This window comes from Saccostrea cucullata, unplaced genomic scaffold, assembly GCF_032062105.1.
Source record: "Saccostrea cucullata isolate Sc308-1 unplaced genomic scaffold, CSIRO_AGI_Scuc_v1 ctg2212, whole genome shotgun sequence".
Lineage (NCBI taxonomy): Eukaryota > Metazoa > Mollusca > Bivalvia > Ostreida > Ostreidae > Saccostrea > Saccostrea cuccullata.
The window spans coordinates 54,904-70,451 of record NW_026936505.1 but is presented as its reverse complement, the minus strand read 5'-3'; the positions used below and the strand labels follow the sequence as shown (position 1 = coordinate 70,451).

The following is a 15,548-nucleotide window of genomic DNA, read 5'->3' as shown; positions in this document are numbered from 1 at the left end:
TTGTATTTGCTGACAACTCGTGTATCGACCATACAACTTACGAAATAATTACTTTTTACGAGTCTGCTGATAAGTATTCCAATTCTGTGAAGAGGGCAGGAATGCAGATTCCTGGAAATTCCAGAAATGGGATCAGGCTAGGAGATTAGAAGTACTTAATTAACCTAATTTTATTGTTTGTTGAAGTTTTAAATATGACATTTTTTTCTAATGGAAAAAAAATATTTGTCTATTTACATAGATACGCAGGGTGCAAAACCCATATCTGTATCAGCAGTATGTTGCAAAACGGAAGGAAATCGAAGTAAAGAATGGAAAAGACCCCCAGCAATGGTTGTGGCATGGGACGTACCCAGACACTGTAGATAAAGTTATCAACAATGGATTTAATATTTATAGGTTTATTTTGCTGTGGATGCGTCCTACTCTGCTGGATATTGCGGACTCGACTCAAATAGAAACAAGCACATGTTCTTTGTCCAAGTTGCGACTGGTGATCATTGTATGGGTAATAGTAACATGAATGTACTTCCACCGAAACCAGGTGCCGGAAGTCACGTGACTTATGACTCTGCCTGTAATAATCTCAGAAATCCGGAAATGTATGTGATATTTCATGACAGCCAAGCCTACCCGGCATATCATATAATCTTCAAATAATCCAACTAGATGTCAAACAGAGAACACAGTTGACTGTAAATATGACGCAATTTGAACTGTTAATTTACCTTGGAAAACGTTTTCAAGTTTAGAGCTTTTGCTTAGAGCATTTGCTTAGAGCAAAACAATTGCTTTCTCCGTCAAAATATAACCAAGCATAGATCAAATCATCTTCCAAAACGAAATACTTCTTTTATTTAAGCAAAGAAAATCTTAATCGACTTTTAGACGTTGCAAGGAAATGACCTGAATGTTCGAATTCTTTCGTTTTTCTTCATTTTGGATCCATGGCTGGACAAAATTGGTTTGTCTACCACCCGATGTTGATACCTAAAGAAAAAATGTTTAAATGTTTAAAAAGACATTTATTGAAAGCAATAGTAAGCATTTCAAAAGAAAATTGAAAAGGAAATACCTGATACTTCTTTGATCCGTCCTTTGTTATTGTGTTACTTGTAAAGCTTGATGTCCAAGAAGATCTCTGAAAAGATTACAATTATAAAATATTTATTTATTTAAAAACTTCTTTTTTTATCTATCGAAAGATAAAAAAATGTGTTTGTATAAAAAAATTAAAATCATGCATGTACCTTTTAATCATCTGGTTAAAAACACAACCAACATGTACACTGCACATGTACATTATGATTAGGTTTACAACAATGAATATATTTAAAACAACCTGTTCATCGGTTTAAGAACCACATCTCTGTTCTTCACCACGATTCATCATCACAGAAAACAGGTAGATCAGAGGATTCAGTGCCGAATTTATTGGGAGAATAACAACAATGACCCAGGCGTACACCTTATTGGTGACGTCAATTCCCATAAATGTCAGAAACCCTAAAAAACAGACAAATCATTTTAGAGCAAGCAATTTGTTGCACATAAACTTATATTTGTAGTTTAACTGAATGTACATGATTGATTTTTTTTTTAAATTGCAATGTACCTGAGTATAAAATACATGTTAACACTTCCTTACCTATAGTTCCGATGGTAACCCAACAAAGCACATCTGTAACTGCAACCGCCATTAGGGATTTGGCTATATTTATTTCTGTTCGTTTTGGGGAAAACGATTGTCGATTCCCTTTCTTCTCAAATCGAACAACATCCATAAATATGAGCATTTGCCCAAGGAGAACAATTATAAAGATGGCAAAGTTTGCCCCCACAAAGAGTACCATAGAATATTCCCATCCAGGTTTCCGGAGAACTGATAAAGGTAAAGAGATACACACTCCAGAACCGGAGTAATAATCCTTAAAGTACTCAATCCCAAATAAGGGCAGTAATGACAACAAGAAAGAAATCATCCACACTAACATGGAAATGATCTTTGCAATCTTGATTTTCTTATTCAGCAATGAAAATGGAAATGGAATGGCCAAAATTCTGTCAATGGTGATAAAAAGTACAAAAAGAGCGGATGCTTCACTAGATAGAGTAGCTAGGATACCGGCAAAAGTACATAAAGGACTATTTCTCCACAAAAAATCCTCAAAACCATAGCGATCGCTGAATTTTAAATTAGCTCCTGCTATGATGTAAAGATAAACACCCATTAGAAAGTCTGCGAAACCAAGATTGATAGAAAGAATATCGAATGGTTTACATAAACTTGATTTCTTATTCAGCAAAAGCAGTTTATGGCATGTACCAAACAAATTTCCACAGACAGCCAAAAGGGCCATGTACCATATTGCTATACTGAGAAGAGGGATGTCTATTAAATCGTTGCAGGAGGATATTTCGTTTACGGGTGCCAAACACTGGATTTTACTGACAGCCTTTGGTTGTGCACAGCAAAGTGTGTACGAATCAACTTGCAGATACTGAATATTCATGAGGCCATCAAACATTCCTTCCATTACCCTCAGGTTATTGTTTTGAAGATAAAGATAGCGAAGATTTAAGAGATGAATAAAATGACTGCGTTCCAAATCACGGAGTTGATTATTTGATAAATCTAAATATATCAGTTCAGATAATTTTAAAAATGCTCTTGGATGAATGTAACTTATGACGTTGTGTTGAAGTTTAAGATACATGAGGTTGTTTAAGACAGCTAATTCATTATTGGCTATTCTTTCAATCTTATTATACGATAAATCAAGATAATGAAGCCGGGCCTCTGATATGCCAAGGTCAATGGTGTAATTGATCGAAACTATCAAATTATGCTGAAGATGTAAAACTTGTATCAAAGACACTATATGCCATGTGGTTAAACGATTGTGGCTTAAATTAAGCGTATATGTTTCATAGTATGTATCTGGCTGATCAGTTAAAAAACTACTACTAAAATCAACCACAGTAAAGCGAAGTTTCTCAAGCATGTGATGAAATCCCCTTGTTTCCACCATTTTTAGACGGACACCCTTTCCTTCTTCTATTTTAGAGTCCGTTTTGTTCAATAAACCAGTCAGAACATGGGATTCAAATGTAAAGTTATTCCTTAAACGATATGGAACAACAAAATCAAATGTATTATTCAAATAACTTTTCTGAACATTGAATTCTAAAATATCAAAGATATACCTATCAAAATTATGAAAAAAGTACATGTTTTCAAATGAAGATTCGTTGATATTTATGTATCGGAAGGAATTTTTATGAAAGAAAACATTGGTAATCTTACTTTTTTGGATAGACATTATCTCTATATGTTCTTTGCTAATATTAAGTGAACCAATTATAGAATTTGTGATGACAATTCGTTTCAGGTTTGGAAACAGACTTCCACTTATTACTATATTTTCATTCAGTAAACCATTGAAAGACACAGAGACAGCATAAACCGGGGCATTTGAAGCCGAACAACTAACAGACAAACCAACACAGGAACAGTTAAAAAGACAATGTAGAAAACAAGTGCTCGAGGAATTCATGGGGCATTGATCCCAGTCACGGCAAATATTTGTGGCAGGGGCATATTGTGTCTGATCTTCCTCATGTCGTCTGGATAAATTCTGAGAACTCAAGACCTGGTCTTGACTGCAAAGGGATCTACTGATATTCCCTGAAATTAAAAAAAAATTGCATTGTATAAATATTTAATAAGAAAACACAAATATTGGGGCATAAGAACAGAAAAACGGAAACTCCCATTCAATGCTCGCAACAGATTGGGTTCTCGAAAATATGCTAGAAGAGGAAAGTTGCCTTTTTGCTTCAAAAATTTTTATTTTCTATTTTTTCCTTACAAATGCAACTAAAGAAATGACAAACGTTATGATTGAATTTATATTTTATGGGATTATTGAGAAAACAGTAACACGTCGTTCGTGTTAAAAATGGGTGAAAAGCAAAGACTGTCAATAACATTCACGACAAAGCGTCTCATCCTCTTCATTCAGACAATCAGATACAAGATCACAAACTTTAAATAGTGGAATACATTCATCCCGGTCAGCGCTGCATCTGAATTCATCAGGACTGCATGTTTCTAAAATCATACAAATGCAAAGCAAATTGGTGCTCTTTCTAAAAAAATTGTTTTGAACATATTGTATTGACATCATGTCAATTGGATTGAATAAGTTCCAAAAACTTACATGGTCCTCTTCCATGTCTTAAATCTAAATTGCCATTGAAAATTTACAACTTTTTACAATAATATATAGGACTATATGCACATAGATAAACAAAAACAGTTGTCTTTAAAAAAATTACTGTAGATGATAGCTTATTTCTGATTTTAAACTACATAAGTTATAGACAAAAAAGTTGATGATATAAGGATCTCAAATCACCATGGTAAAGCATATATCTATAATCTTTAGTACTAAGTAATCATGATTTCCTTGGGTTTCATTTTTGTTGTTTTCGAGGTATGGGACACTCATGAATTTATATCCACCTCGAAACGAGTCCTTATAAACCAATATTTATTCCCTCAGACCTCGAAAAACTGACCCCACAAAAAATTTGATTATCATACGTACTACAAATTCCTTCTGTAATGGATATGTTGTCAAGGAGGACAAAAGAAGTAGCTCGAGGCCAAATATAAAAGTAGGCTCGAAAAACCACCTGTTGATATATAAAACATTTTTAAGATTGTTATATGAGATAGAAGGATCTTCTTAGTGATAAATCAGTTGTTAGCAGTATTGTTCAATAAAACCAAATATAAAGACGGGACACAATTTTTCTGCATACAATATTTTTATAAATATAAAGATTTCAATTTTGTTAACTTTAACTATAATGAGTATCATAAAAGGATGATTAAATCGAAATATCAAGAAACACCTATCTTTACCTTAAAGTTGGTTCCAAGGGGAAGAGTCGCAGATGCTCTTCTGAACCTGATCACAGAACTCTTATCATGTACGTTTAAAAATTCCCAAAGATAATAAGGCTGTAGATAGTTAGTTATGTATGCAACGACTAGCGTGGCCTTAGGACCAAATACAACGTAGCTGTAATGAAGACATCGATGACCTCTTATTGCAAGTGGGATCTCTATACTGACTGCGTCCATGGTGTGAACATAGATAAATGTATTGCTGTAATTTATTGACGATAGTAGGACGTAGTTGTCCTCAAGTTTTTCCATCTGCTTACGGGTAGAATCAGTAACCTTAAGCCCAACTAGAGCTGCAGAATAGACGAAATATTAAAATGTACTCATCTAAAAGTACAAAGGAGTGAAAATTATACCAGTACTAGTTTTTTTTAATATTCATTTTATGTGATCGATGAGTAATAGTATAAAAAGTGACTTTAAGATCTGTTTGATTTTACTACGTTAATTAAGCATGCATTGTTAAAATTGTATTAATTGTTTTAAAATAAAAAAATTACATATAGATTGATTCTCCTAAGCAAGAATAAAGGGTATAAGGAATTTCACTATTGAAGAAATACCTACAATTTAAATATTTTACAGCTGAGGAAATCCGTATTCGCTTCCACCAAGTTGCAGTTTGGACATGGTATCCTTTACCACAATTAAATAGATTACCGTAGGCTCCACACAGGGGCGTCATTTTATTGAGAGCTACCGTATCCTTCTGCCAAGTCCATCCACATGTTCCATTTTCAAAATTACAGTTGACTGAAAACACATCTTTTTAGATTAAGGATTCAAATCAAAAGTTTAAAAAGTGTATCATTTTATAAATGATAGAGCGAACCGGCATTGATCACCAAAAATCACTACAAAGAATACGAAGCTCTGTAGAAGATAATACACCCAAAAAGTTCCACAGATGCGATTAGGTGCGTAGGAGGAGTAAGTATCCCTGTTGACTGGTCTGACCTGCCGAGAGCCCTATGTATTTATGAGACGCACGAAATATTTGATTGAAAAATATATAAACAAAAGGATTACAATTGGTTTGAAATAAAAACGGATGAAAATAGTTATTTTACTATAAATTGACATTAAACAAACAAACAAGTATAGGAGAATATTGAAGAAGTTAAAATTGAGTATTCTACTGGAATGAGTCGAGCTGTAACATGTACAAAAATCAGATTAATAAATGGAATTGTTTGAGAAAAATTAAGAAAACCACAGCTAGATAGGAAATCTATAGTTCCAATATTTAAAAAAGAATTTTTCTCATGCTTGGGAAAACTTTTTTTAAAATGTTGCCTGCCTTACATTGTCTTAGTCAGATTGAAATACATGTAAACCTTGAAAACAATTTACATCCTATTTTACAAATCAATTAATTTTCATGCAAAAGTTGTTTTAATATATTGAAACTTTCAAACAAATTTGAAACAAACGTATTGTTTATATTTATCAACGAAAGGGAAAAATCAAAGGGAAATTTTTTTCTTTTTCAAAAGTATTTGTCCTTAGCTATTTATAATATTTATTGCTTAATTTTCTTTTTTATGTACATATATAGTATCAACAGGTTCATATGTTTATACTGTAGATTCCTTATTTTTCGCGAGTGCTTTCTTTAACAAACTGGCTCTTTGATGTCAAATCGCGAGAATCATAATTCGCGAATGGACGTTGATCAGCAGGATTTTCATGGATTTCAGCACCATCAAAATAAAAGCGAGTTATATTTTTTGCAAGCGATGCTTCTCGCGAAATTACGCTTGGAATTAATTCCTCGCGTATAATTAGGAATCTACAGTATACACGTATCTCCCAATCTTTCGATATGCAAGAGCATGTTCTTTTTATACTAACAGTTTCTAAGAGAGGCATGAAAAATTCACAGATTCTAAGAAACTTTTGAAAATGTCATGAATACATGTACTAGTAATTCTTTTTTATTTTACTATATACCACATTAAAGTTTCAATTTTTCTATTATGATCAACTTTCAACCAAAGAGAGAACTAGAGTAGTTTTTTTTTTTTAGTCATAGAAGATGGCTACTATAAATATGTATTGGTCGTTTCAAATTAAAAGAAAATGTACTTACCTGATGCGTAATCCCTCGCTGCATACAACTCACTTAGTCCATATGAAACAGTGCAAATAAGAGTAATTCGCATCCAAATGATCAGCAACATCTTCATCTGCAATTGCTCTGAAGTCAGCTATATTACTGAGAATTCCTAGCAGAAACAATTGAAAGTTATCGGATTTTTTCTGTTGTCAATAGACATGTCAATCATGATATGGAATAAACATCAAAACTACAACCTCACTTTAGGAAATTTTATAGTTCATTTTTTGGTTTCATTTCACTTCACATAGAGATTTTAAGCAATTCACGTCTTTAAAGATCCAGGAATTTCGTCAAATATATATATTTAATTTGAATTGCAGGGATAATTTATTCATTAATTTATTTCTAATATTGTCATCACAATAATTATTAAGGTCAAGATCTAGTAAATGAAAGGTGCCTACAGATTTACCAAACTGGAGAAATAAATTCCTTTATTGATGCTTTTTAACTTTAGTGTGGTCAAATAAGGTGTTTCGGGGCATAATCTGTAGGTAAACAGGATGAAAAACTGTATATTAAACTGTCATTTTTAATGAAAAATTAAGAAAACCAGTCATGAATATGGGAGTTTTTTTGTATTCGGAAAAGGAAATGTATCCAGATTGCCTACAGTCTTTCAGAAAACAGTAATTAGTATGTTCATGGCCTCTTATTTAAATCAGTATCAAATTTAATATAGGTATCCAGTTTAATTTTCATATGATTTCAAACTGAATGACATGAAAATACCCTTTTTTCTAATGTAATTCTGCTAAAGCCGTAAAGTAAGGGAAAAAGAAATCTGAAATTGATTATGACGCCATAATGGATCTAGCACCAATAACTATTTTCAAGTTATGTACTAGATCTGGACCTTAACATGTGAATATTCCAAATTTCGTTAACTAACTGAGTAATAGGTTTTTGAAAAGTGAATATTTTCACCAGTTTTCAAAAATCTGGAAATCTGCCAGATTTGTGACCTTTTTTGCACTTAAACGAGGGCAAAGTTTGTGATTATGAAAAATTTTCCGAAACAAGTGTATCTTGTTACTTTCAACCATATATGGATATACTAAATCATTATCAAGTAAAATGCTGAATTCTTAAATATAAAATCCTATAAAATTCCTGTTTTCACCCTGCATAAGGACCAAGAATTCTATTTTTGGTAATAGCGTCGATTTAACCCCTTAAAGTAATTCCACCCTCTGGTGATGTCATAGGTTTTTGCAAAAACTGTAATTAGTTTAAATTCATACTTATTAGAACAATATACCTTGGAAGAATGCTTTACAATAGATGTAATGATAAATATTGTTAAGTTAAAGAATTATAAAAATGCATATTTTCTATATTTTATCAATTATTTAATCTTTAAAAAATGTTGACAAGGGCAGTAACTCCTAAAGTCTCTTCATTCTGGCATTTGCTTTATTGTAAAATAGTTTCCCTGATATTCACAACTCAAAAGTATCTTTTAAGTAGGAAGTATTTAGGAACGCTCAGCATCAGAATTATGCATTTTTGAATTTTAACCAGTTTTTACATATTTTTCACAATACTGTTTATAAAATATGTGCGATTTTTTATGTTCACAAGCACTTCTGTTTATTCATGTTTCGCATCTTAAATAATATGATAACCTATACATTTTTTGCCTTAATTGGAAAGTTTAAAGTATATTTAATGAAAATAAATGCAGTTTTTGTACTTAGAACCTATAAAATTGTGAGGGTGGAATCACCTTAAGTGAGACCACACTGACAAACAATTTGTGGCAAAATATTTCATATTATAGAAGAATTTTACATACAAAACATGAAATTGAGAACCTTGCTCCCATAACCTCTTGCATGGTTTTCTCGTAGACATGCTCTTAAAGGCCTGTGAATTTCGCTTCTAGCGCCGAGCGCTTGGAGAAGGAACAACCACTACCTTTTTTTGTTTTAGGTATGACACGGCGCCGCGAACGAGAATCGAACCCGGGCCTCGATCCTGATCAAATAAGAACAAGCCATAGGCTACCGTGACCGGTTATTCAATTAAGCTCTAAATGCTATATTTACTGACTTGTAAGTTTCAATTAAAGTATTGGATTCTTCTCTGGTTTCTGAAAGATGAAACATTCAAAGTATATTTGCTTATATGTCAAATATATTGAGATGTAAGTAATTTTCAAGATCATATTTTTCTTTCCTTGACACAATTGTACAATTTTAAATAGAAATGGTAAATTGCAAATATATAAAAATAGCAGGGATATATTTTTGGCGGATTGGTGGCGTAATATGAAATATAATCTTGTTTTCTGCGACTTAAAATTATAATATTAATGTCCATTTAGAATAATTTTTACTCAATATGAGAAATGGAGAAATTTTCAAATGTTACTTATATTAATAATGAGTAAACTTTCAGAATATATCAAATAAATATGGTTTTCATGAAACTAAAACTTTATCAGCTTTTAAATGGTTCCCATTTCAGATAAAAGATTTGAGCCTAAAATCCATAAAAAGTATTATTTCTCTCTTACATAAACTATCAAAACTTTCATGTTTTTGTATCATTTTGTACATTTCCCAATAACATTTATTATATATGAAAATAATTGAAAAAGTTAAATATAGGAAGCATATTAAAATATCTGAATATATACAAAAAATTAAGAAAAAAAGAAAATTTTAGTTGTATGTCCAGTTAAGTTAAATTATTTATGTAAATTTGGTAACATCATGCTATAAACCCGATATAATAAATGTTTTTATGCAAAAAGAACACTCATTAAACTTTTGAAATAGACAGTAGGTATCACATGAAAAAGTGGCAACATCGTTATTTTTTATTGTTAATGTCAAGGTAAAAAGATAAAAACCTTGACCTGACCTTGCCTCTAATATAAAACGGTCAAATTTAATTTTCTTGATTCTGTGAAAATTTCATTAATTTTTAAATATTAGAAATATGAGAAGAATCCTACCTTAATTTCATGCAATAAGAATTTTATTGCTTGAGAAATTATCAAATCTAATGAAGAATACTCAAAAGTCTTATGGTATTGTATTTGGTTGTAAAATCAAAAGCTTTGAAAATGAGAACAGAAAAGAATAAAGAGTGAATTAATGAAAATTAAAATTTGAAATAAACTCTTTGCTAAAGAAAGCTTTTTATATAGGAAGATATGAAAAATTCAAATTGAGTATTTATCAATATCGTTCTACTAAATAATTTTCTATAAAAATGAATTATTATGAATATATTTTATTGCAAACATTCTGGTTTAGGATACCTCAAAAAGGTCCTTTTGAATTTTTTAAAATTCTTTTTTTACTTTAATTTTCAAATAAAAAAATGTAAAACGAAGAATGAATGTATTTTTTAATCCAAAGAAATTTACAGCGTGTTAAAGTAATATACGCTATAATGTGCGCCATTTTAAAATACGGCTGGAAATTTATATATTTTGTTTAGCAATAAAAGTTACGAAAATGCTGTAAATTACATCATTTAAATAAAATTCGTTATAAAGTTATCAAATTATAATTATTTATTATTTTGCAAGTCGAGAATAATGTCTATTATTTAAGTAAAAACAAACCTGACGCCTAGATATTACTTTTAAATCTGTAAACAAATTTCACGGCGTCTGCAAAGAAAATAAACAGATAACTTTTTGGTGGACGACAAATTAATCTTTCTACTATTAATATAGCTGCATCTTTAAGTGTAATCAGTATCATATATCCCTTTATCTACCCCTATGAAAAAAATCATATTAACATTTCATTATGAATCTTTGTATATTAAATATATAATATATATACATATATATAATTTATATATATATATATATATATATATGATATATATATATATATATATACTTTATTATATATTATATTACATGAAAAGATGAATTCTAAATGACAGATATTGCTTTATTGTTCTGATTAATTACAACCCCTTTTATACAAAATTTTTTAAATATTATGCATACAACTTAATGTGTTTCAGATCATTTAATCATTCTTGTTTCACACACAAATGTGCATCCATTATGGCGTTATATTAATTTACATGTTAAATATTGCAACTTGAAGTTTTTGTTTAAAGATTTCAACACAATTCTGAGTTAGTAATATAATAATATTTTTTACATTTTTTTTTAGACATATTTTATCACTTCTCTCCTGATCCATACCTGACAATTTCTATCAAAACCTTTTAATATATTGTGAAATTTCAAAGAGATTTCTTTGCAATGTTTATCATATAAAATGTCGTTTTTGTCTTTTTTCACAAGTCTGCGAATAAGCTTCTTTAAAGATATAAAAAAATGTATGATTTGATAATCTAGATGTTAATTGTTTCTCGTTATATTAGTTCCTTTATTCTTTCATTAATTGTTTCCCCTTTCTAATTGCAAAAATTGGATTTAACACATTTTTAGCCTTTTATATAAACCGTTATGCCTTGATAGACTAATTAATCTTTCACACTCTTCCTTATGTAGCTTTGCTTCCGTAATATATTATATATATATATATGATATATTTACATTTTCTTTTTGATAGTACAACTTCTGATTACAAGTGGTATTTGAATCTTGAAAAATGTTATATGTGGCAAATCGGCACGTATCAGGAATATATTGTTTAAAAAAAATGAAAATTCTTGCGCTGTCGTTACTATCCTTCCCCATTGGTCAGTTGCTATCTAATACAACGTACTCGAGACAATGCAGATATTTTAAAACATTTTTAATCAGAAAAACAACATTATTATTAAATTTGAAACAATATTATTATAGTGTATTTGATATAAACACTTTTTTAATACAACTTTTACAACTGTGCAGGACCTTTTTGTTATGTAAATTGCGCACACTGCCTTAAACGAAGAATGAATTAATTCTTTCCATATATATATTTTAATGTATTTGCATAAGTTACACACAAATTAATTCACTATAAAGTATATATAATATTATTATAATTTTTCCTTTTTTATCTGATATTAAATTAATATATTATAATATATGACAATTTTATAAAAAACCTTCCTTATTCTATTTTGAAATTTCATTTTGTGTGTTATATAGTATTTATAAGTCGTTTTTATTTTTTATAGTATACGATATAAACACGATTAATATAAATAGTAAAAATGTATATTTGATAATCTAGACGTTAATTGTACTTTAATTAGTTCCTCGTAGATTCTTTCATTAATAGTTTCCTCTTGCCAACAAAATGGGATGAGGATAATTTTTATCGACTTTTTTTAGAAATTACGACAAATTAATTTTTCTACTCTTGTCCTTGTATGATTTGCTTCATAAGAATTTCACAAACTGATATATTTACATTTTCAAATGATAGTACAATTTGGAAATACAAGTGTATACTATTTGAATCTTCTTAAACAGGTTATATAAAATGTATTTTTCATATATGCAAAGAATATTCATGTTCAGAAAATAATAATGTATTTCAATGTCATTTTCATCTAATAATAATCCTTATAACAAACACTACCAATCTTATCGTACAAAATGTATAGATAAATATTTATCACAATTATGTTTATTTTCATGAACTGTTTGGTATTCTCTTTACGTTCTGCTCCCTATTTTCTTTCTATATTGAATTCAAATTTTGTGTTTAAAGTGGCATATAGGCCAGATGGGCCGGATGTTGATTGTAATTCTATACTGTCTTTAAACAAAAGAATTTAACTGTACAAATGTCACTATAAATGAACAAATTACTTACTTATTTAGTTCCTCATGATATTAATTAGCCAATATAGGATATGGGGTTTCTTTTTTGACTTTTTAAAAGTTATGCCTCAAGTAAATTTACTTTTACATATTTTCTTTGATTGATCTGCCATTGTACAGTTGGATTAAGCAATTTTATTAAACTCCAGTTTCATATTCTATATCCTATTGGTCAGAAAACTGTAAGCAGTACTGATATATATAAAAATGAAGTCATGCAAAGGTTTTGGTCTTTCTTAACGATTCAGATATTCTGGAAATCTTAAATATTGCCACCAACTTAGAAATATGCATGCACTTACATTTTTGCAATTGTGTTTTATTGTTTAAATGCTCTTACTTTTTTGCAATTGCTAATAAAAATTTACATTTATTTGCACTAAAACTGTAGCTTTGAATTTTTATTAATTTATTTTGAAAATTGATAAGGTATTTCTTTCATATGTACTCTGTTTTAAGAAAACACAAACTTCATTTTGATAATAAAATGCAATATTCTAATCTTAATATTAATTATTAATATTAATGCAGGCATATGTATCTAAATCATTTTTGATATATAAATCCGTTACGTGCTTTAATTATTGATATTCTGTATTTTAGTACTTAATCAAGTTGTAAAGAGTAAGGAAAACATAATATATCATGAAATAATGTTCTCTTTTTTCCTAAAACAACATTAACATGCAATAGTTTTCAAATTTCTTTATTGATTTTTAAATACGAGTATACAGAATTCCGGCATATAAATTTGCTCACTTATAGATTCTGTCCAATTCAATACTTAGGGAGGATTGAGAAAATGATTAGAAGATTCACAATCAACCAATTGATTATAATTGCTGTGGTTCTCTTTTCGTTATATTCTGCTGAGGAGAACTTTGATAACAACGGTAAGTACATTGCATAAATGATTTTTTACCTTTGTACCATAAATTGTTATTAAAACGACATTTGTCACAAACTGTTTGTTGTGAAACGTTTATTTTTTTTTCATATTGAGAAGCACCACAAGCCGACGGACATTTTGACTTTTACTCTGAACTCGGAAAATGATATATTTTTTTACGATATATACAGCTGTTTTAATCTTTAAACATGCTATTTCATGTAGAAAATAATTGAACAATCTATTGTCTGCCATTGGATATCATAATTCATTTTATGACAGATACAGCCGAAATATGTCAAACCTTTTTTGCGCTTTATTATTTTTCCTCATTTAAACACTTCATATTACATCGATGTCTTTTTTAGTATATGACAGACTGGAATAATTCGCCTTTCTATATCTTGATCCATATAATGTGTAGCTAAAAGGAATTCAGATGGCTTTTTAATTAATCGTATTGTTAAGGCTTCATTTTGATTTGTCTTCATTTTTAAAAAGTGGTTTGAGTCAAATTCTCTCAGCAACTAGAACCTTTTTTTCACGTTTAGTGGCATGTGATTTTGAAATAAACAATTGTGGTTGGACGTCATACAAGAGTCAAGTCCAGTTACAAACGTACGCTGTCCTCTGTGGATGGGGAGGGAATCCTGGGAAGTGCAATAGTAACGACGATTTTCAAACAGCAGTGCGATGGCAAAGAAAAAATACCACCTCACTGGAAGCCTATTTAACATGTAAGTATAACCAGCTTTGTTATTGATATGCCGTGGTTGTTGTTAGGGGGATAGGGAGGAAAAATTTTATTTGCAGCAGTAATAATAAAAGTAATGTATACTGTACATCATAGAGTCATCAGAAGTCAGCATGATAAATAGGACAAAATTAAAGTACAATTGTAATGTAAACATTGGTAAAGAAGAGGTTGTAAAATAGGTTGTAAATACAAAAAGTATATAAAAAAAGTACATGTAGTTGAAATACTTATAGTATAATGATTTAAAAATTTACAAATCGAAGTCCATCTGTTTGTTTGCAATTTTTTAACTGTATAAAACTGGCATTAATGTTTGAAGAAAATATTCTTTTGAAAGTATAATTCGAGTATCATGTTAGATTTGCTGTCAAAAAATAAAATTTTCTTTGAAATGTATAATTATAATGAGTCTTTAAAACAAAGCTTGTATTCCTGTATTCCTGTAGAATTACTGAAACTTTGACATTGACATGAATCACTAACAGATATTTATCAAAAGATAAAAAGTGTTTTATAAAGCCTTAAATGATTTATTGAGCGCCCCTCAAAAAGTATAAAAGCAGGGAATGAAATTTCCAAAAAATATAATGCAGCAACATGAACCAGTGATCCTATATTATGCTTTCATGCAAAAGGACAAATAAAAACGCGAAAGAACTTTTAGTAGATTTGAAATCTCATAAGAAATTTCCATGTCATTCAAATAAAAACTTTAAATTCTCAATTCACAAAGAAGTATACATATATATATTTATATAACAATATATTTCCTATATATATATATATATATATAAAAAGCTTGAAATAGAAGACACTGCGGACTTTGACGCATCTTTTTCATATAAGGCGTTTTACTGACCATACACAAGGACCAACTTACATCTGAATATGACAAACACAATCAGTTCAGCTTTTTCTTTTTTTTAATAATATGTTTCCATTTTAGCATCCCACAATCCTAACTGTTTTTATATATATTTTTTTCTTTTTTATTCCATAGCGCTTGGAGCTAGCATTTCTGATTTTGTTGTGGGC

The 15,548-nt window shown here is 29.7% G+C and overlaps 1 protein-coding gene across 1 annotated transcript; it reads right to left on the bottom strand.

Moving 5' to 3' along the window:
• Positions 1–1,354: 1,354 nt before the first annotated feature.
• LOC134245738 (G-protein coupled receptor GRL101-like) lies at positions 1,355–5,663 on the bottom strand. The gene is made up of 8 exons (XM_062727994.1): positions 5,639–5,663; positions 4,934–5,271; positions 4,614–4,701; positions 3,998–4,114; positions 3,495–3,688; positions 3,308–3,342; positions 1,649–3,123; positions 1,355–1,506 (listed from the first exon to the last, which is right to left on the bottom strand). Exons 1-8 carry the CDS (start codon positions 5,661–5,663, stop codon positions 1,355–1,357), a joined length of 2,424 nt encoding a protein of 807 aa, XP_062583978.1.
• Positions 5,664–15,548: the final 9,885 nt, after the last annotated feature.